The following is a 24,094-nucleotide window of genomic DNA, read 5'->3' as shown; positions in this document are numbered from 1 at the left end:
TTAGGCTACATCCAATACACAAGGAGAATGTATGGATCTAGACAAGGTCAAGACATTCATACAGTGGCCTATTCTTGAGAGGCTCACACAACTTAATCAATTTTTGGGCTCATGTGGTGTTAACTATAGATTTGTTAATGGATATTCATGACATGCAACACTACTTTCAGATCTAAACAAGAAGGGATATCTAATATCTCACAAACTATATTGTAGGGCAACAAAAATGATGGGTTAAGTGGATACATCTTCATGAGTACTGCTATAATATTACCTATCATCTTTCTATTTAGATGACACCATTTATGACCTTTTGTGGTTATGAGGCACCCCAATTTCTTGATTTATTGATGAGTGGTAGTAGAGTACCTCATGTTGGAGCTTTGTTGCAAGAATATCACAATATCATGAGGACTCTCAAGGAGAATATTTAGAAAGCACAAAACTAGCCGAAGCAATATGTAGATCAAAAAAGAGTTGAATGTTCATTTAAGGTAGGAGATATGGTGTACTTGATGCTACAACCTTATAGATAGTCTACACTCAAGAAGAATGGTGTAGAGAAGCTCAAGCCACGATACTACATACATTTCATAATCATTAGGTGTGTGTTTGAGCTAGCTTATGAATTGGAGTTACTAGCTAATAGTAAGGTCCATAATGTTTTTCATGTGTCACGTCGTAAGGTGTTAGGGCATTGTTTGATCCCTTCTACAACTCTACCACCCTTAGATGATGAGGGCAAGTTGATTTTTGGTACTTGAGGCTATATTGGATGTTAGGTGGAAACAATTGAGGAGTTGAATTATCAAGAAATATTTGATAAAATGGAAGGACTTGTTAGTTCAGGATACCACTTGGGAAGGTGAGGAAATTTTGCAACATTTGAAGCTGATATTGCTTGAGCATAGGCAATTTCAGGGAGGGCAAACTATAATGTCCCCTTCTCACCAACACTCAAATTTAATGGAGTTTGGCCTATAATTGGACCCTCGTAGGCCAAGGTGTTGAGGAGAGGGTTGTGTGGGCAGCTCTTACTATTGTCATAGTCTTCCTACAACCACAAATGTTTGGTAGTTATAGGTTTCCTGCACCCACAAATTTCATGTAGCTAATGATATTTGCACTTTACATTAATTATATTTTTAATATTACTTTAAAGTGCAATTAATTATTATTGTAAGAAAAGGAGAATTTTCTAGAGAGTGAAACTAAATATTATTTTTCATTTTTTCTAGGAAGTTGACTTCTTGGAGGAAAAGAATAAATATGGAGGGAAACCTCATTGTTGGATATCAAATATATTGCCATTTACTTTTCCTAATAACTTGTGGAACCAAGGGTTTTTGTAGTTTGCTACATTGTTCATTGGGAATGAACACTCCCATTGATTCACATAACTGAGGTGGTGAAAGATCCTTCGAAGGCTTGCAACTATTGGAGAAGACAAATTAGTCTTTTCATTGTTCTGAATTTGTGGCCTAGGGCCAGATTTGAGAAGTAAAGTTTGAAGAAATAAGTCTAATATTAATCTCCAGACATATTGCAATAGAGCTAGGATATTTGGATAATGATTTTGGAAGAGTTTGGAAGACTTTCTTGTAGCTGAAGGTGAACAATGTTGTTGCTATAGTGTTATTGCTACAGTGGCATTGCTATAGTGTCATCACTTATTAAAGATCACTAGATGGAGGTTAATATTGACTAAACTAAAGGCTAAGTTCATTCCTATTGATTGTGAATTTGAGTTGTTTAAGAAATTGCAAAATTTGAAGTAGAAGGATATGTCTGTGAAAGATTATACCAAGGAGTTCTACAAGTTGATTATTCAGTCTTAGCATAGAGAGTTGTTTAAGGAAAAGGTAGCTCGATATGTTAACGGTTTGAGATTCAATATCCAAGATGAGATCAATATGTTAAATATTGCTTCAATTGAGGATTCTTATCATTATGCTCTAAGGGCAGAATCAAAGTTTAAGAGGAAAAATTATGGTAGTTTCAGAAGGAAGGAGAAGCAAGATCACTAGGTAAAGGATAATCCGAGTGCTGAAGGAGACACAAAAGTTGATGAGCTATGGAAGAGGATGAGTAAGGTGGACGAGTAAGGTTTCCTTGAAAGACACTTGTTTTCATTGTAGTGAAGAAGGACATAGAGCTTATGAATGTTCTTAGAAGGCTAGTGATAGGAAACCTATTGTTGTGAATGAGGTTGAAGACTTAGTCAATGAACTTGAGTAGGATGAGAACTTACTTGCTCAATGAGTAATATTTGGTAAAAGGGTATTGGAACCTTGTCTAAGCAATAATTTGTTTAGGACTCATTTTAAGTCTGGTGGTAAAATTTGTGATGTGATTGTGGATAATGGTAGTATTGAGAACCTTGTTGCTGAGGAGATTGTTCAAAAACTTGGTTTGAAGAGAATGAGACATCCTTATCATTATATATTGGTTGGCTACAAGATGAACATGCTTTAGAATTGAGGGAACAATGTCTTCTTAATTTTTAGATTGAGCTTGTTGTATGATATTGTGGACACAAGTAGTTGTCACATATTACTTGGTAGACCCTGGTAGTATGATTGCAAGGTTGTGCATGATTGTGTCAAGAATGTATTTATAGTTGTGAAAGATGACATGAAGTCCTCATTGATTCCTTTGTAGAATGAACTTAGTAGGAGGAACTTGAGCTTTGGTACTCGAAGGATTCTAAGAGGGTTAGGGATCAACTTGGGAAACAAACCTATGGAACATTGAGAATAGATGTGAAGAAGCAGATAAAACAATTGTCTATTGCTGGAAAGGATTGGTAGAAGTGGAACAAGGGAAAGAGTGTGCAAGCTAAAGACTTGGAGGATATGTATGTGAAGAACAAGTTTGGGATTTCTATGTTGAATCCTCGAAGATGTTCTTCCAACTATTAAGAACATATTTTCTCACCTAGGGTGTTTGATGCAAGAGCATCCTAGGGTAGTTGGCAATCCTACATGTTGGAGTGGTTTTAGCCTTAGAGTTAGAGAACTCGATCTTAGAAGGACTAGTCCTCAGTCATTATTAAGTAGATCTTAGGTGTAATGCTGGTTGAGGAGTTCAGTCACTAAAACAGTTCAACATATACTATGTTGATCGACACTCACTATTGCTTGACATATGTTTGTTACTCGACACTTGAGGAACTTGACAATTCTTATGGAATCTCAATCATGCTTGATGGGTTTTCTGATGCTCAATAGTATGGCACATCGAATGGAGTTCTTGGTGCATTTAATGTGTGCAACGTGTGATCATGACATGGAGCAATTGTGGGAGGTTTTGTGGACCTATTTAGGTCTTGATTATTTGTCCTATGTACATTTAATGAGTGTTGTAAGCCTTCTAAGAAATTTGGTATCTAATAGCTATTGTAGGCCAACGTGTGGCTTAAATATGTATTTAATGTAAGGGTTTATTTAATTTGTAACTTGTTAGGCCGACTTGTGGCTTAGCTAGCTATAAGTAAGGGGTTAAGGGGAATCTTGAGTCATTTTTCATCCAACATGCAGAAGAGGAGTATCTGAGAAGAGCGAAGTTGAGCAGAGCTAGTGGCTGCAACTGAATAAACAAGGAGATTTCTTGTTGGGTTTGCCAAGCACAAGTTTAGATCTCATGTGGGATTTCTTTTAGAGTGTTGTTGTGTTACATATTTGGACTAACTAGAAAGATCTTGCAGACTAACTGTGATTGTGTTTGCATTGTATCTGGTTGTAACCCAAAATGCCTTATAGTCAGGCACATTGCATGTGCTCAGTTGTTTTATGAATAAAGAGTGGTTTTTTGGCATCAGATCTTGTTGTGTTTCCCCTATGTGGTTATTTGTTGGAGGCTAGGACATCTCCTTTGGAGATACTCCTACCTTGCACTGCGTCAAACATATTTAATGGTAGAAACAAATTCCTTACTGTGACAACTTTTTTGTGCACCATGCTAACTAGGTTGAATAAAAATAAATTTGTTGACCTGTAACATAATGGGGGCGGTGAGGATGCTTAGAGAAGAGATTTCTCATGGATTTACATGGACTCGGTTCTCTTTCAAACACACACCTTTTGAGATTGCACTTCAAAACTTCATGGCATCAATTAATTGCCAACAAAGGAAGGAGGGACAAGATTGAGATGTAGTTATTGGTGTTGTACCTCTTGTTGATGTACTTGTTGTACTTATTGCTGAAGCAATGAATCACCCTCTACAGTCAGGGCATATGAGAGGAAAATTCTCTGTTGGATGGAGGGGTCATTAGGGTCTATTTGGGTGGATATAAAGCATAAAGGAATATGATGTTTGTACACGTGCAGATAGTGTGATTTCATTTTGTATTTTCTCTATATTCAAGTGTATTATTTGTCTTGGTCATTCTATACTTATTTATAGATGTAAGCAGTGGTATAGTCAAGGTGTAATGATTTGATAATATTTTTGAGTTAAAACTTAGTATTTATCAATGTCTTGTCTGGTTGTAGCATTTAGTGATAGTAATTAGTTGAATAATTGATCATTAGACCTTATTTTTTGTAGGTTTGATGTATTATACTAAACACCTAAAAAAGAAAATATAAGGGTATACAAAAAATAAAGAATCTCTATTCTTTAACAAAAAAAATCTAGATAAGATAACCAATTTTGTAATTTTTAACTTCTACATTTCAATCATTTTCCCATTCAATCTAATAACGAATTCCCCAATCCTCTTCTTGAAGTATCAACAACAACAACCAACTATGAATGCATCACTTTATTTAAAGTATTATTTTGATTCCACTCTATAATGCAAAAATGCACACCCTTTTTGAGATGCTTTTTCAAGTCTTCCCTCCACTTTTTATATATATTAAAGTTGTTGAAAGTCTATTTTCAATTAAACAATTATAATTTTGAGTTCTATAGAATACTAGCTCTTATGTACTTTTATTAATGTTCAAACCTAAATATCAATTTTTTAATAATAAAATATTTAAATATTTATTTGTTGTGATTTTTATTCATAATTGAAAAAAATTATTCTCTTTAAATGTTTGAAATATGATTCAATGAAAGACTATGAACTTTAGTTAAAAGAAACAAAACACAAACCACAAATTTTAAGAACTAAAAAGAATAATCATCATGATCAACTCAATCAAAATTTTATTCTAAATCTTATTCTTTATAAAAGGTAATTATTTCTTTCCACCATCGAATCAAATCTTTTCGTTTAACCTTAATTACTTTAAAAGAAAGTATGAAAAATAGTGAATATGTATATTTAATATTTTAATTAATGCTAAAGGTCTATTAAAAATAAAAAGAAAGAAAAGTAGTGACGACCGGCTCATTTCCAAACTAAAATTCTCATGCGAAAAAACAAAAGCCCTTTTCTTACGCGCGAAAAAATTCCCCACTTAAATATTCCCAAGCAGATAACAAGTGGAGGGGCTGCCATGAAAATGAATCAGAATATTGGCAAAATAACGTACTTCTCTACTGGCGTGCAATGTAGTTGCCTATCCAAATCAATCCTTTGCCCGTCCAAATCAATCATATCACCTATTGTGCTGCTTTTAGTATGCAGATGCTTTACTTTTCGTTGCTTCACCAGCAAGACTCACCCCAAAAACCTCTCTGAAGAAATAAACCCTTCCTCCTCAGGGGAGATGGTTCTTTTGCGATTTATATCTGCAAATAGGCAAGTTACAACTGATATATGGTGGAGCGGCAGTGTATGTAAGTTAGTTCTGAGGTAAATTTTGCTGGTTGAAAGCAGCGATGGAATTTCCGGGACTTTACAGTGGACGGGACCAGCACAAGAATGGGAAAGATTTCGAGGATTTGGTGCTCAGATGGACTGTCGAAGATATTATGAATGAAGACCTGTTTCGTCATGAGGTCAGATATTTATAAAATATATGAGATGTTTTTATGTTGTGTGCGCTTAGCGGATCTTTCTGTTTATGTATAATTTTTGCTTAAATTTAAGTATTTTTTCCTTTGAATTTAAGGGAGGTGATGAAATTTTAATTTAGAAGAAAGAATACATTGAAATATATTTGATCAAGTAACATTTTTTTCTTTGAATTTAAGGAGTTGATGAAATTTTAATTTAGAGGAAAGAATACATTGAAATATTTTCAATTTTGATCAAGTAACAGCAGCTTAAAACATGAAAGTAAGCTTTCAAGAGGAGGTAAAAATAAGCAACACTGCTTATTAAAAAAAATGACGTGCTTCAACTTTTTTTTTTCCTTCTTCTAAAATTTTGCTTCTAAATTTTATTTGTAAGAAATATTAGTAAAGTTCTAATTTAAAAATACCATAAATACTATTTTAAGAAGAGTGAAAAAATAAACAGCAATTTTTGTTATTTATGAGGTGATCATTTCCACGAATTGCTGCCAAATATGTTGAGCAGTGACAGGTACATGACAATCGGTGCTTAGTTTTTAAGCAACAATCAGCAAAATAATCACATATTCGTGTAAAAATTGGGAAATCCTCTGAATCTTGGTCAGATGAGTGATTAAAATAAATAGCAAATTTTAATAACCATGGAACTAACAGCTTGGAGAATTTCTGCTAAAAACAATATTGAGCACTCGCAGTGCATGAGGATCTGTGTTCAGTTTTAAGCAATAAGCAATAGATAATCGATATATTTTGGATTTAAAAACAACCACACATTAAAAAAAAAAACTTATGGATATATGTCTGGGTAAGCTTAAGTCTTTAGATCTTTATTAAGTCTTTAGATCTATGCACTACAATATTTTAAAGATAGTGTAAATTTTCATGTCAACTACGATCTAAAATTCTCAATTATAAATATTTGGGCCTGAGTAGCAAGGATATGTTATTTGAAATATAATGGAGGTAATTTTGTTTATAGAAGAAGGGCTATTCTAAATAATTAATAGAGTATTAAAGTTGATTATTAGATTTGGAAACAACTATTCATATATAAAAAATCTTGTAGATATATGTCTCAAGGCTAAGCTTAAGTCTTTAGATCTAAGTAGTTTAGGAGCTTGAGTTTAATTACTATGTTTTGATATCCTTGCTCGGATCACTATCTTATACTAAAAAATTTAATTGCCTCTGCCAGAATAGAAATATGAGAATTGAAATTGTTTTTCTGGAATATAAAACAAGGATACATATTCCTATTCTTGTTTGGTTCAATCAGAATTTGATAGGGAATTCATGGACCCAAAAATTTATGTTTTCTAAAATAAATGAAACTAGAATATGATTACATATTCCAATTCCACCTATTTAAGTGGAATAGCAAATGCTAATTTTTGGACCAAAATTGGAATACATATTCCTATTTGCAATTCCAATTTGGTGCACCCAAACAGAGAATTTGAAATTTTAAGAATTCACATATGCCTATTCCACTCATATTTATGTTGTTATTGCTCTAATAGTAGAAAGGTCATGTCAAATTAGCCTACCTAGTGCAGAATAATACCAAATAAATATGGCTTGTCAAAGTGTAATTTTTTATGTGGTTGTTGAACTATAATAAATCCATTACTTGCAAGAACATTAAAAGAGCAGATTTTATGGTCTATTTGTTTGGGTTTGTTGCAGCCCTAATATAATCACTTTTTCTTTTAGTGCATATTTTCTATCTTGTTTGGTTGTAGGCATAGGAATGGAGAATAAGAATGCGTATTGGGTTCATAGGAATGAATATTCCAATAACAACTATTTTTTGGAATGGGTATAAGCTCATTTTAGGGGCAAAATGGGAATATGTATTTCTATTCCCCATTCCAATTGACGTACCACAGAAAATAGAAAACATATTCCTAATTTTCTATTCCTATTCCAACAACCAAATGGGCTAGAAACTTTGGAATAGAACTATTAGTCATGCTACTCCCACGTCTAAGTTTGGATATAATTTGGGTTGCCCCATTGCTTCAACCTCTTTACACTGGATAGTGTGTGATATTGATATGAAGATTTTATTAGTTGATAGATTCAGCTTGTACATGTATCCCTCTTCTACTTTCCACCACTTCCACCATATCTTGCTTTTCCTATTTTAAATTCATCTGATTTTTATTGCAATATAGATTACCCCCATTCTTTAGTCATTTGAGTTGTAAGGTCATCTACTACCTAATGGATATTTAAGAAGTGGTGTATTAGTATTTTGAATTTTATTGTTTTATTGCATTAATTTGTGGCACTTGGTATTTATTAAAATAGGTTATCTCTTCTTTAATATGTATACTATTTAACTAAATATTCCATTATCTTACAATGTTTGTAGAAGGATTTAAGAGTAAGATATGATAGTATTTGGAGGAAGGGTTTTTTAATTGGCTTTCCTTCTTAAAGGAGTCACAAGTCCTTGTTTCATATGATTTGATCATTCATTCAACTGAATTAAATTTTACTTATAATATATTAATTTTTTCTATATTTTAAGACACCAACTTAGAAATTATTTTTACTTTGTGAAATGTTGATCTTCTATCATCTAATTTGACAATGAACTCTTCCATTCTTTCCATATTCTCCTAATTGAATGAATAATTAAAGATATTGTTGCAAAATTGCTCATGTAATTGGGGATCTTAATGTCTTTGCACATCAATTTATAGTGAAATATGTTTTTTGTTTGGAATAATTTTTTTTTCCAAGAAGACACATATTATCTCTGCCCAAACCTCTTTTAGCTTTTTCGGCCAACTTGTTTTACTTTGAATGCAATGCAAGTTAGTCCACAATCAAACAATGATCCCATGTGTTTACAAAAGGTTGATAGACACCATTGATTTGGATCTCAGTTTTACACTAGGGCTCTAAATTTACCACAAAACCTTATTTTGACATTTCCAACTAACTTCATAATTATATTTAGCATAATAAGTTTTGTAGAAAAAAATGTGTAAGAGTACAATTTTAAGTAAAATTATTATGTATTATTAAGAAAAAATAAAATAATATTTATTATAGATCAATAGTAAAATATTATATAATTATATGTTAAATAATAGTTATTATATATATATATATATATATATATATATATATATATGTTGATAAACGTCCAAGGCCTTAATAGTTTTTATTAATAATAAGACAATTACATCAGAGTATCTCCTTTCAAACGGGCACTAGTAGGAAAGAACAAAGAAGAAAACCTCTAGTCTAGCCCGAGACTAATGTCCTTTATTATTACATTATAATTTAAGGGGCATACCCTAGTAATTTAACTCATAAATGTTATTACAAAGGAAGGATTGTAATACAGATCAATCCAATAATCAACAATTCTTCAAAGTCGTTAAAACCAATCGTGATTGGACCATTCCAACCAATGCCTTTTATATCCTTCAACTATTAAACAACGTGCTCTGCCCTTTCTTATTTACTTAACCATCAAGTTTGTTAGTAATATAATTACATGATCTTTTAATTTGATACGTACGTAAGGGAGGATCAAATTCCTATTTTAAAAAATTTCCTACTCAACTCATGATAGACATTCATCAAATATTCTTTTAATTCCTCTAGTGAATAGAATATAAATAGTTAAAATTGGATGCCTTCCTAATAGAGACTTTTGAACTTATATTTGAAAAATAAAGTCTTGTCTAGTTTATGCTTTTAAAACATCTCTTCTTAAATATCCTATTTCTAACACCAAACATACAACTGCATGACTGTAATAGATTATAATCAATAAATCACCAACATCCCATAGTTTAATTAATCTTACAAACGTAATTGTAGAATTTAAATATTAGGAGTTAAAGATTTCTATTCAGTGTTAATCAAACAATATTGTGTTTTCGCCTCCAATCCAAGTCATTCTCCATCTTCTGATATCGACACTGGTAAGGGCTTTGGCTCATAGTCCATAATACCCATAAGAGAAAGTGTAGTAAAAAAAAAAGTACCAATTCTAAATCCAGCTTTAGTCCTAAAGATATTAGGTTTAGTATTGAGTTTAGGAGACTAAACATCTTATATCTATTCAAATTACTTACCAATTCTTAATGAGTAATGTTGTACTATATTCATAATTGAATGGAAATCCAATAAACATCACGAAAAGAGATAAACCCTCCAAGATTAAGATGTATACTTTTATTAATCTATAGTCATATTAAGTACAGAGAGATACCAAGAACACTATCATAAATACAGTCGAAGGCATTACCTTCCCTTTACTGGATACCCATCTTTAAACAATCTTCTAACATTTTACAACATACCAAAATTATAGTATAAACAGGGGCTCATCCAACTAAGAAACCAACAAAATTAGAACAAAAATACATTGAGAAATACGACCAGTGTATGCCTTATACCCAGATCCAAAAAATAAAAGATGACAAAGCTTCTTGACTGAACCATTGAACTTGAACAAAACACCATGCATGAGTCAAAAACTCCTATCTACATCCACCTCATTTCTTCCAATATACCATGATTACTTCCACTACATCATTCAGGTTTTCTGCCTGAAAGTATGGAGGAAATTCAAAAGAGGACTTATCTCTTCTGGTCTTTTCTAAGTTGGGAGTACATAAATCCAACTTGTCCAAGTTGCCAAATTCTACTCCTGAATGGATGTAAGCCTTGAATAAGCCGAGATAATTCATGAGCCACCCAGGTCAACATTCGCGATGATCTTTCTCCAGTCAAGGAGGAAATGGAAACATGCTTCCATTTTGGGCCAACCCATATTGAAAGCAACTCTATCCCTAATTACAAGGGATGGTCTCCTAGGGATATTGGCTACCACAAGACTCCTCAGAGGGTGGTCCATATACATATCTAGAACGGGAACTCTCAGATCTTCATCCAGGCTAAAAACTGCTTCCATTATACCGTGACACCATGTAGACTCAAAGATATATTTAAACAAACTTTTACCATATTCTATTTACTGATCCTGGAATGAGCCATGCATCTAATGAACGTACCTATTATATCATTGTTCGTTATCCAGGTGTGTTCATACTTGAATACTCCTTCATCGATAGTTTTGCTCATTGCAATGTGGGTCATTTTGTCCACCGGCTTGAGGATGCAGCTCCACCTCTTTGGTTTAACATTTCCTCAAAATGCCATGGTGCGGGCCTCAAAGGAGTGGTAAACACATATGTTTGAATCCATTTTAATGAAAAAGCCTTATTTGGTAACAAAGATCGTGAATTTTAATTACTAAATAGATTAGTAGTCAAAGCCTCTAGAACCTCCTCGACTTTCCTAACTTAATGGATCTTGACGTCACCTAAAAATGATGATAGACATGAATACTAGCCATCAAATAAATCAAGGAGGGATGCCAACAACCTATATGATTTATGGTATTACTAATAAACTCTAATTCCTCTTATTCGAATACCTAATGCCGATGCCTCGATAATATTTATGCTAGCCTGGGTTACTTTATAATACCTACTCTAAGCTATTAATTGATATACTTTCCTGGAGACTCTAAAAATCGAGGAGTGATAATACATGCAAGTGCCCCGACTAACTTAACCTTGAATATAATAGCCTATTCTAACTTTCCTAGAGCTATCTAAATAAGAATATCGAATCTGTCAGATTAAGCATAAGGATTTAGTATTGAAGATGATTGCATATAGGTATACCCCCGATCTTGACTTCCAATGAGTTGATACCATCAACACCTTTATTGGCCAAAGTGTCTGCCTGTTGATTACCCTCTCTCTATATATGATCAAATCTGATTCCCTCAAACCTATCTATAAGAGTAATAACTTCTTTTAATTTAAAGTTGAGAACCCAGTTTGGGGTCGCTTTGTTCCTCATAGCATTTAAGATGATTTGAGAATTACCTTCAACAATGATATTGGGTACTCCTAAATGGAGACATAACTTTAGCCCTTCTTCTAATGCTTCAAGTTTTGCCAAGTTATTAGAAGTAGGGTTGATGGGCATTACTTTTTTGGCAATCCATTGACTTGAGTCATTGTTGACAATGCAACCAACTCATGTTGCCCCTGGATTACCTCTAGCTGCTCCATCGAAGTTGAGATTTGCCCATCCTTTTGGAGGGGGAGTCTGTCTGTAACTTTTCCTTATCTCCTTACTTTTTAAAAAGTAAACAAGGGGTAGATTTATCAAATTAGGCTATGCCTTTTTAATTTGACCGTCCCATAGAGAAAAGGAACATTAGACTTCCATACTAGTTGTCCTGAGATAAGAGTTAGTTGTTTCAACTATGCTAGCTTCAATTTTAAGGATTAACTCTTTTGATTTCATCTTAAAATCGCTAAAGATTCTTCTATTTCTTTCTTTCCATAATTTCCACATAAGGATGAAGGGACCAATGTTCCAAAGTTTATTATAAATTCCCTTACCTAGGCTTGAAGGCGGCCCTTTGAGAAAATCACTAAGAAGTCTTAGAAATGGTGAAGTCCAACTAAACTTTTGACGGAGCCATTCCTAAAAAACTCGGGAGAATGGACAATTGTGAAGGAGATGGTCAACATTTTCACCATCCCGCTTGCATAAGGCACATCTTGATGGACCTTCTATCCCCAACTAGCTAAGTTTATCAGTCGTCAATATCCTATTTTGAGATGTGAAACATAAGAAAAAACTAGCCTTCAGGAGACAAGTCGAATCCCAATAGAGTTTGAGTGGGATTTCCACCTCCTCCCATCTCTTAGAGTTTATTAGTGCTTTGTAGCCATTTTTCACACTGTACTTGCCATCATTAGAGACCGCCTAGATGAGCTTATCCATCCTATAGATCTGCTTAACTTTCCTCTTTTAAATGATATTTTCAAAAGCCTTGATTTTAGCAGAATCCAACCTTGCATCTTCTAGTGGTTTCCAGACCCACCTGGAGTGATTTCTGGAAGAGATATTCATTCTATAATCACTTACTTTCCTGCCCCAACAACTTATAAGCTTTTCTTTTAGATTTCCTGGAGCAAGGTTATTGTCTATCAACTGGTGTCCGTCCCAAGAATCTTCCCCAAAAAGAGCATCTTCGCCCTTTCCAACATCCCATGTTAAATACTTGCTAACAAGATGCTGGCATTTAACCAAGAAATTCCAACTTCCCGAACCTTTAGGAAGGGTCTTCATTCTAAATATCGAAATCAAATCTTCTGCATCCAAATACTTATTAAGCATTATCTTAGCCCATTTTTGCTCTTTTTCCATGTTCATTTTGCCATTGAAGATTCTTAATGCCTAACCCTCCACTTACCTTAGGTTTACAAATATTTTCCCATTTGATGAGGCCCAATTTTTTATATTCCTCACAATCATTCCAAAAGAAGTTTTTAAGTTTAGACTCCAATTTGTGATGGAGGCAATTAGGCAGTGGAAGGCAAGACATTGGATAAATTGGGATGACCGATAAAACTAAGCTAATCTTTATGCTTTTCCTAGCTTTCATAAGCCATTTGTCTTTCCAACATCCGATCCTAGCATCTAACTGTAATACCCCAAAATTGGCTCATTGCCAATATACCAATTCTGGTCTATTTATAATCAATCCTAAGTCATATTTTACTAGGCAAATTCTTATTCTGCTATTCGCTACTTGACTTAAATGTCAGATGCAGAAGACCCTAATCTGCATTCATCATGCTTATTATTTAATTCCTATAGTATTTACTCATATTACTCACATTAAACCTATTGATTAATATTTAATTTAATTATTAAGTATTTATACTTTAATTAAATTAAATTATATCCTAAGGCTAATGTACTATGGAATTAAATTTATTTAATTTAATAAATATGGGCCTATTTTAATTAATTAAATGAAATTATTTAATTAAATAGAGAACTTACTTCTAATTAATTAAACAAAGTTATTTAATTAAATGGGAAGTCATTCCTAGTTAATTAAATATAGTTATTTAATTAAATAAGAAAGTGTCTCTAATTTATTAAATGAAATTATTTAATTAAATAGAAAATATATTTATGAGAGCATATCTCATTTTATTAAATTAAATATCTCTCCAAAATCCTTCTTCAGTTCAAAAAGGGAAATTTCCAGTTCATTGTTGATAAAAAAGAAATTAAATCAGTTAACTCCTTATTCTACTCAAATTAAATCAGTTAACTCCTTATTCTACTCAAATTGAATAAGTTAACTCCCTTTAATTTGGGAATCTTCCTTTATGACTGAACTTCACCTTTAATCCTCACCGTTGATTGAAATCGATCTCAACCATTGATGGATTCCAGGAAAGTTTATTTAAGAGACCCTCATCTCTTCATTTTGGGAGGATGAATTTGGGAATTTGCATTGAATTGCTGCTGGAATTCATACTCACATTTGCTCATATTTTACATACATTTGCATTCTTAGCTTAATTTCATTTAGTATAATATGCATATGATTAATCTAGTTTCCTTTACTTGTTCTTAGATTAAACGTGCATTTCTCATTCTAGATTAATTTGCATTCTCATATAGATTAATTTCATTTCTTAAATCCTTCGTTCTTAGAGGGTCTGGTTGCTTAAACACCTTGAATAGGAGGATATCTAACAAGCAAAATCCCTCTAGATAGAAGGCAATAGGTTGCCTTGCCGACTGATTTTCGGATGAACAATCCAATGTTCATTCCGGGATGAATCCGCATACAATGGCCATGTTGAAGTGTGTGTGTGTTAGCATAGGCCACATTTCCATGCATACACTAACTTCTCCATTACATTATTCCAGACCTTTCCTGATTTTGTTCCCTTTTCAAGCTCAATACCAAGATACTTGCAAGGGAAAGAACCTTTGTTGTATCCCATAATATGACAGATCTGGTCTTCTATCTTAGGATCTGTATTAATGAAATATATCTCTAATTTGGATTCATTCACTTTATGCTTGGAGGCTAACATATATCTCTGAATGATGGATTTTAGATTCTTTACCTCTCTCAATGAACTTTCACTTGGTGGAATTGTATTGTCAGCATATTGTTCGTGTGTTATGTTGGGAATATTACTGGTGACAGTGATCCCTTTGATTACCTTTTTATTATGAGCCTTAGTAAGTGCTCTCCCAAAGGCTTCAGCCATAATTATATAAAGAAATAGAGATAAAGGATCTCCTTGCCTTATGCCCCTCAAAGTTTCAAAGAAACCTTACGGGGACCCATTAACGAGTATCGATATTTTGGTAGTTGATATGCATTTGAAGATAAGATTAATGCACTGGTGGGAGAAGCCAAAAGCTTCTAATGTTTTACAAAGGAACCACCAATCCACCATATCATAAACTTTTTGGATGTCAAGCTTCATGACATACATGCCTCTTTGCTTTTTTGGGCTGAGTGAATTATTTCTTGGATGATAAGGATACCATCCATAATTGATCCACCCGAGACAAAACCTGTTTGTTCCTTAAAGATAATCTGTAGAAGAATTAATTTTAACCTATTGGCTAAAATCTTTAAGAAAATTTTATAAATTGTATTACACAACACAATGGGTCTAAAATCTCTTGGACACTCGGGTTCTAACTTTTTGGGAATCAGAGTAAGGAAGGTATAGTTAATTTCAGATAGCAGAGACCCACCCTTTCTAGAAGCTTTGATTGCCTTCCAAAGATCTGTCCCAATGATATCCCAACATTTCTGATAAAAAAAAGGCTTGAACTTCGTCCAGGCCTTGTGATTCATTAGGATTCATATTGAAAACGACCATTCTAACTTCTTCTACCATTATCTAGGATTGTTTAATATTTTGTTTTCCTCTGCTGAAACCAGTTTAGGGATTACTTTCAATAGATCGGATTGAGCTACTCTGTTTGACTCTTCAAAATTGTTTAATATATTCTAAAAATGGTCCACAAAAAAACTCTAAGATTTCATTTGGATTATCTATGACTATACCCCTGTTGTTTTTTATACTTGTGATTTTACTCTTGGCTCTATTGTAGAGGGTCGAATTATGAAAGAATTTGGTATTCTGATCTCCCTCATCTAGCCACCTTTCTCGTGACTTTTGTCTCCAAAATATTTCTTCTTTGGACAAAATATCCTCTTGTTTTGTGAGCAATTCTTTTTCTAAAAGATAACTTTCATTATTCACACCTTTCTTAATGATTTCTGTGTTTAATTTCTTTAACCTGTCTTCAATATCCAATTTTTCTTTGAAGATGTTGTTAAAGTGTTCTTTGTTCCATTTAAGAATCTTCTCTTTAAGAACCTTCATCTTAGAAACGAAGATAAACATCTTAGAACCTTCAAAGTTACCTTGTGACCACCATGTCTTAATATTATTTAAGAAGTGAGGATGTAAAAACCACATTGTTTTCACATTTAAAAGAACTCCTAGCTAGTTTCTAAGGTTCAACAAATTCAACTCTAACTAGGAAGTGATCGGAGCTAGCAATAGGAAGAATCATAGATTGAATATTTAGGTTATAAACATCTAGGTATCCTCTAACAAAAAAAATTGTCTAATTTTTCTGCAATGTAGGTGAAGTCCTTTCGCCTATTGTTCCAAGTATAATTCCCATTCTTAAATGGGATATCAATCAGCTTGTGGAGATCACACCATTTTTTGAAATCTTTCAAGGATTGGGGAATCTGTTGTGAGCACCCTATTTTTGGCTTGATTTTAGGATGGTGTTAAGATCTCCTCCTAACAAAATTAGATTATTCTGATGACTATTCAAGAAAATATTGATTTCTTCTGATACTATTCTTTTCTCATTATTGTTAGTAGGACCATAAATGTTGATTAGAATAAATTTGATGTTGGATTTTTGACTCATAACTAAACCACTAATCCAATTTTTATTCATACATAATACCTCTAAGGAAACTTCCCTTTGGTTCCAAATAAACCCTTAGCCCCCAAAGGCACCTACATATTCTTGCATGGCAGTTTTCCAAATACCCAGCTGCTTGCCTAGTTTAATACCTTCTGTCTTGTTTAATTTTGTTTCCTGTAATAAAATTATTTCATATTTAAATAAGTTAAGGTTTTGTTTTAATAGTCTTTTTTTGCTAGGGGTGTGTAAGCCCCTAGCGTTCCATGTGGTTATCTTCATGTTTCTTTGGGAAGGATCTTCCCCTTCCCTATGTTAAAAAGCTCACTGATCTTTTGATGTTTGCGAGCCTGACCATCTGCTTCTCTGAGTTCTCTGAGAGATTTGCTTCCTCTTTTGGGCTTTGTTTTACTGCAATTAGGGGAGATGACTCCTTCACGATCCATCATTATACCCAGCTGATCTAGATTTTTATGTGCACCCTTGATTGTTTCTGACTGAGTATTTTCCAGAATCTCCTTTTCTTCATTGACCAATACCTGTAGAATCTGTTCTATTAAACTCTGGTAAACCAAACACAATCTGCATTCATCCTCACATCTTCTTTTGACTGCCCCATCATTAGAATCCTTAAGTATCTGATTTTCAACTTCAAAATTCAGAAGGTCCCTTCTTAGATATTCAAAAATATAATTGTCTCCTCCCAATGCTAAAATTTGTTGTAGTAGATCTTCTTTTTCTGAGTTACTACACTTGTCTAAATTTTCCATATCAAATACCCTGATCAATTACTCTGAAAGCCTTTCCAGATTCTCCTTGTCTTCCTCTTTTAGGACATTTGCTTCAATATTTTCCTTCAACTCCAGATCTTTATTCAAAAATTTTGGAACTCTATTATTGAGATGTTTTTTGGCTTATATATTCCTGAAATATTTGTCTTATGTTGGTCTATAGGAGACTCCCTCTTTGGGGTTGGAGTCTACCAAAACTTGGTAAGACGCTTCAGAGACTTCTTTTTAGGGCGGCGGGTCTCCAGAATCAGTTTCTTGGTCTGCTGCTCTTGAACCTTCAAAATATCATCAGTGTGCTCACTTTTATTGCATACTATATCTTCTCCAAGCATAGGTTGAAATTCCTTTACATCACTATTTCTAAGTGAGTGTTATGAGTTCTTACCACCCACCAATATATCTCCTAATTCCAAATACCCCTGTTCATTTATGGATTTTAGGGATCCTTTTCTTTTCTTTGATTTCTTTTCTTCCTTTCTATGTAATTTATTGAAGACAACTTCACTCTGTATGATAGGCTACTTGTCTGATTTGGAAGGTTTGTCCAAACACATGGTGGGCTCTATTTCCTCCATTCTACCTAAAGATTGTATCTTGACTTTGCTCTTATTTGTGTTAACTTGGAAATTTTCCATACTGTTTTCTTGGATCCTCATAGCTCCTCCATTCTGGTTTCCATTAGTCTGGAACATCTGACAATTACTATTCTCTCTTAGAACCTTATCTGCCTTTCCTGCTGATTCTCTAATATTAGATGGTGTGTCTTCCCCATCTGCCCATTCCTCCTACATTAATCTCTCATACCCTAATATGATCATATGGAGTGAGTCATTGAGATCCGAGGTAGATTGCTAAATTTTGAAAGAATTGTACTGTTCATCATCAAGCCTGATAATTTTTCTTACTTTACCTTCATATCTCTGAAATTTTAGATTATACAGAGATCTATTGTTAATAAGTTTTATAGGTTTCAAAGTTCTATTGTTTATTCTGCAGTTGGTTAAGAATTTTGTATTGTTGCAGCACTTGAAAGACGCATCTATACCCATCAATTCTCCTACTGATCTTCTAATCTTTTTAATGATACCTATTTGTTTTAGCTCCGAGGGGATACGGTTTATTGAAAACCAAGTCGAAATTAAAAATTCTAAATTGTCCTCATTACAATTAGGCATCCAATTAAAATTTTTTACCACATGACTCTTGAAAAAACATACATAATTATCTAGAAAATCTTTTTTCACAGCCTCCTCATAATTAGCTTGAGTCCCTGCCTTTTGCAAGGGTTGGGTGTAAAATTTGACTAGAGAACTTAGATTTAGAATTTGTAGCTCTATGTGTTGATCACAATGGATTAGACTGTGGTTATTTTGGTTAATAGTGATGTATCTACATTTGGATTGAAGCAAGCCAAGAAGACAAGCTTTTAGGTCTACATAAAATCCCCATAAAATATGAGTTTGGAAATGAGCGTGGTTATAATTCATTTTTCTAAAATTTGTGAAATATGAGTAATGGTTACTAGAAAGTTTTAAAAAAATTAACATTTGAAGTAAAGACCGTAGCATATTGTGACAATTTTTAGATTTCATACATATACTAGTGATTAAAACTAAATGTATCAATCAATCACAATTTATGTTTTTTTCATTTTTTTAAAACAAATTTTATATTTATATAGTATAAATGAGAGTTTTTTTAACATTATAACTTTTTAAAATTATTTGTTAGTGATTTGATTGGCTAAAGATTTTTGAGTCTTACAATAATTTAAGTGCTAATATATTATAATATATATTAATATATAATTATAATTTAGATATTTAGAATTGAACTACTAATAAAGTAAGATTTAATATTTTTAATATAAAATACATTTTAATTATAATATTTTAATAATACATGTAATAATATCTGCACAGGACACAACACCATCGCAAGCCTCGTCCACACGCTTTTTAATGTTGTTTATAATCTCAAAAGTCTTTTGTCGTAACGTTAAATTTGGAGGAGCATCTTGCTCACTCACCCGCACAAACAAAATTTTCAACATTAAAGCATTAACAATCCGGCCGCATGAGTAATGTCTTCGTCTAAATAATAAATGTCTTTTGACTTAAATCATATAAATCTAAGACAACAAATCAAAGAAAAATAATAATGATCGTAATAACATAATAATACTTTTGGCTTATAAAAATAATGTAATAGTATTGGTATGATAGTTTACTCATGACTAAATTATAGATCATTATTCAATTTTTAGTTGTCGCATGTGTAAAAAACTAAGTCTTGTAATTATTACTTTAATAGTGCTAGAATATTGAACATTTAATAATAACAATGCCATTTCAGTAATAATTATACTTACAAAAAACTCCAAAACTTGATATATGTTTTTCAAAGTTAAATAGCAATGATATCTAAATTTCATATAATATATGTTTTAAAATTATAAAATAATATTAAAATCAAAATATATAGTATTTAAAAAAATAAATCTTATTATTCAAATTTCTCATAATTTATATACTTTTAAATTTATAAATAATAAATTGAATATTATAATTAACTATTAGTATATTTATTATTATTTTATTAATATTAATGTAAAATTAGAAAATAGTCGCTAATAAAATATAGTGTAAACTTAAAGAAATAACATTTTACAAATTACAAAAATAAACATCAATGTAAAACTACTAATAAATATATTTAAAATAAGAAATATAAAACATTTAACTCTATTTTTCAACATGATAAGAAAAATAGATAGTGATAATTAATATTGATTAGACGTTCATTTGTTAGGTGGAAGATAAAATGATTATTTTTTATAAAGTTAATCCAATTGTCACAAATGTTGAAAAGATAAATTGTAATTAATGCATTAACTAATTAATTAATTAATGTTAGAAAAATATTTGTATTTTTGTTGTAGAAAATTGAATATTACCCCTACAAAAATAGAGATTAGCCAATCGCAAATAAGAAATTAATGTTTAAAAAATATTTAAAAATAAATCATTTTAAAATTTAATTGCTGACCACAACCAAAAACATTAGTACCAGTACAGGGACTTAAAAATAAAATCAATTGAAACTTTACAACAACAACCTGGTCTTATGCAGGGAGCCCTATTGAACATAATCCGCCCTGCTTACATTCTCCCTATCTTTATGTTCTTTCCAATTTTACATCCAAAATTTTATAATTAAAAAATAAAATAAAATCAATTGAAACTTTTCAACAAACTGGCCTTATGCAGGGAACCCTACTGAACATAATCCTTTGCTAATGTGCTCTCTATACGAGCATTAGCTTCAAGCTGAGGCAACTCCGCCTACAAAATTCACCCGATTTCTCACATCACCTGTCGAGGGAGATGCGAGCCATATAATTTTAAACAGTAATGCAGACGATGAATGGATTGTTTGGGAAGCCTTATACATGAATCGGTTTGTTAGATAATAATTTCTAATTGGGAGAAATGGTGCGAACTCAAAAATTTCTTCGTCCATTGTCAAATTCTCGGAGTTTGCAAATCGCCAAGAAGCGATTAGGGCTTTTGCTTGTTTTTGATGAGGAACAGTGGTTTATCGACATGGCGGAGGCCTCTTCGTCGCTGATGAACCCCAAGAACACCGTTTCTCAGATTAAGAGACATAATTTAATCTTTGTTTACTTTCTCCGTCTGCAACTCATCCTCCACCATCGCACAAGTTACAGATGGCTATGATACGACACAAATGGAAAATAAAACATGGTCGGAAAATCAAAGTGCATTGCAGGGAAATCTCGCATACAAGTTGATTGAAACAAACAGAAGTTGGGTAAGTTAAGTCAGTCACCACCTATAACCAAATGGGCAATCGGCCATTATAGTCAGATTAACTAATTAAATGTTCTTCTTAGTTCTGCGAATTTCAATGTTCGTCAAGCAATATGGGAGATGCATTACTTGTTCGCGGGCTGAAAATATTATTTAGCATGTATTCTTCCCATTTACTAAATGTCATGTTCGATTTCAAACGATGTTTTATGCAAAATGCCTATTTTTAAGCCATTGTTTTACTTTCTAACAGGATTATGAATTGGGCATCTTTCATTTGTATCGACATTACTTTTACAGTTGTTTTTTTTCCCAAGTTTCTAAATGCTTGAAGATGACCGAACATAAGGAAAAATAAGTTCTAGCTGTACTTCTACAGTTGTTTTTCCCAAGTTCTGTTATGTTTGATTGATGGCCGAATGACATTAATGCCACTTATACGCTGATGTGACTGACAAATTCTAATTGAGGGTGATTGATCTAATGTTTTTCCAATTCATTGCTTTCATATACATGCAAATTGTAGTCAATCCATCAGACCAGTAGCTTTTGGGATTAGAAGTAAACTAACTTACCTTTAGTGAGTCTTATGTTGGATTGAGTAAATAGAGGCATTTAAATGGCTGTTGGGATCATTTCCTGTCTTTCCAGGTGAAACATATTCCAGAGAGATTTTCATCTGTAGATGAATACCTTCGCTCTTTTGTTTGGCCTCTAGTTGAAGAGATGCGAGCAAAACTGCAGCAGAGTTTGGAATCTGTAGGTCTAGGTCAAGCAAAATATGTAAAAATGAAATTTCAGGAAGAAACACAGCTGTCAGAAGGTGTAATAGGAACATACGAGATGCTTATTGACGGGGAGAATGATACAGAAGAAGAGAAAGAGAGAGAAAATCTGGAGTTGAAAGCGATGGACATTTTTATACTATTCACAAAATCAGGTAAGTATCTGGATTACTCAAATCATGATTACTTGCTAGCTTCAGTCCAGAACACTGCCAGCGAGGATACAACTTCGGATGAACTGATGGAGATGGCAAAGGTAATGATGGCGACAGTGAAGGCATTTGTGCGGTATGGACATACCCATACATCAACAAATTACAACAAAAATACTACATTATATGCTTTTTATCTCAGTAGTATTATAACATGTTCGAGAATTTGGAATGCTTTACATTCTCATTTGGGAAATAGGGGAAAAGGTACCATGCTTCATAAAGCAATATGCCCGAATACAGAGGTGAGTACTTGAATTATTTTAAGCTTTGTGCATATGATGTTTTTTCATTTGGTAATGGTTTATTATGGTGATTTTTCGTTTAGAAATGGTTTATTATAAATTGAGCTACATTGCTTGCGAACAAAATGGAAAGTTTGCACTAATCTGGCTTCGATGGGGCTTTTAGGATTCTTATGAAGCATGTGTAGAAGCAAAAGAAGATGGTTTCGAGAAGTTCAAAAACAACCACTTCATGCCACATAAATTCAACCATTCTCAGGTTTCTGCTGTGTTTCGAGCAGTTCACGCTATGGACTCTAGATTTCCCTCTGATATAAAGCTGATTCAGGGCCCCCCTGGAACAGGAAAGACCTCAATGCTGGTCTCACTTGTTTCCGTCTTAGTCCATAAGGCAGTCAAAGTTCTTGTGTGTGCACCCACAAATGCAGCAGTATCAGAAGTTGCAATGAGATTCCTCAATAATGTTAAAAGTCCATATGGATGTTGCCCTAATACAGATAAGTTTCCTTGTATCTTGAATTTGAGTGACATTGTACTCGTAGGAAATGAGGAGAGATTTGAGCAGGAAAGCATTTTTGGAGACATTTTCCTTGCATATCGAGTTGATCGTTTGTCCAAATGTTTCCTACCAAAGACGGGATGGATTCACAGGGTGAGATCTCTTCTTCAATTTCTCGAATCAGCTGTTTGCCAATATGAAGATTTTAAAGAGACATCACAAGAAACAAACAGCCTTGATACACCACAAGAAACAAACAGCCTTGATTTTTCACAGTTTGTTAGACAGAGATTGCAAACTTTAACTGCAAAATTTTGTGAGGCTGCAAGCTTTTTATTAAATGACTTTCCAGGGGCCTTAGCAGGAAAACAGGAATTGAAATGTTTGAAGAATGCTGTTGAAACTTTTGTAAATCTTATTGAGAAAAGTAATTTCAGCGACAGAGTCCTCAGGGAATGTTTCTTTCATAACAACGAGTGGTCAGTGATGACAGAAGAGTTAACAAGTATATCTAATGAACATATGCTTTATAATAAGAAAGATTTGAAGGTTCTTTATATGAATAAAAATGAGTGTATCAAATTGTTGACAAAGCATTTATCCAGTCGAACTGACATTGCCTATATGGCCCAAAAATTCACCTCGACCGAGAAAAAAGAGAAAATATGCGAGGAAATAGAGAAGAAGTGTTTGTCATGGGCAAAATTAGTATTTTCAACAGTAATATCTTCTGGCAAAAAGTGCATGAGGATGGCGGCGCCATTTGATTGCTTGATTATTGATGAGGCAGCCCAAGTTATAGAGGCCGAGTCAACTATTGCATTACAAATCAGAGGTTTGAGACATGCAATACTTGTAGGAGATCCAAATCAGTTGGCTGGAACAGTTATCAGCAAGGTTTGTTTCTATTGGGTTATTTGGTGTATTGATTTCAGTTTGGTATACAATAATTATATGGTTGATTCCAT

General features: G+C 33.0%; 1 protein-coding gene across 2 annotated transcripts in view; it reads left to right on the top strand.

Moving 5' to 3' along the window:
* The first annotated feature begins 5,602 nt into the window (after nt 1-5,602).
* LOC149545880 (uncharacterized) overlaps nt 5,603-24,094 on the top strand; it is a 179,910-nt gene continuing 161,418 nt past the window's right edge. Inside the window, exons 1-3 of one of the 2 annotated variants that reach the window (XM_089790865.1) lie at nt 5,603-5,898; nt 22,037-22,627; nt 22,794-24,023. In XM_089790865.1, coding sequence (XP_089646991.1) covers nt 5,779-5,898; nt 22,037-22,627; nt 22,794-24,023 — 1,941 coding nt within the window. In that variant the 5' untranslated portion in view covers nt 5,603-5,778. Of the gene's footprint in view, nt 5,899-20,810; nt 21,387-22,036; nt 22,628-22,793; nt 24,024-24,094 lie in introns of those variants that run through there. The other variant, XM_089790866.1, reaches the window with a different exon arrangement.

Source organism: Cupressus sempervirens, chromosome 7 (genome assembly GCF_028749045.1).
Source record: "Cupressus sempervirens isolate cs-2001-9-10 chromosome 7, ASM2874904v1, whole genome shotgun sequence".
Lineage (NCBI taxonomy): Eukaryota > Viridiplantae > Streptophyta > Pinopsida > Cupressales > Cupressaceae > Cupressus > Cupressus sempervirens.
The sequence above is the reverse complement of the archived record's forward strand: the minus strand, read 5'-3'. Positions and strand labels throughout refer to the sequence as shown.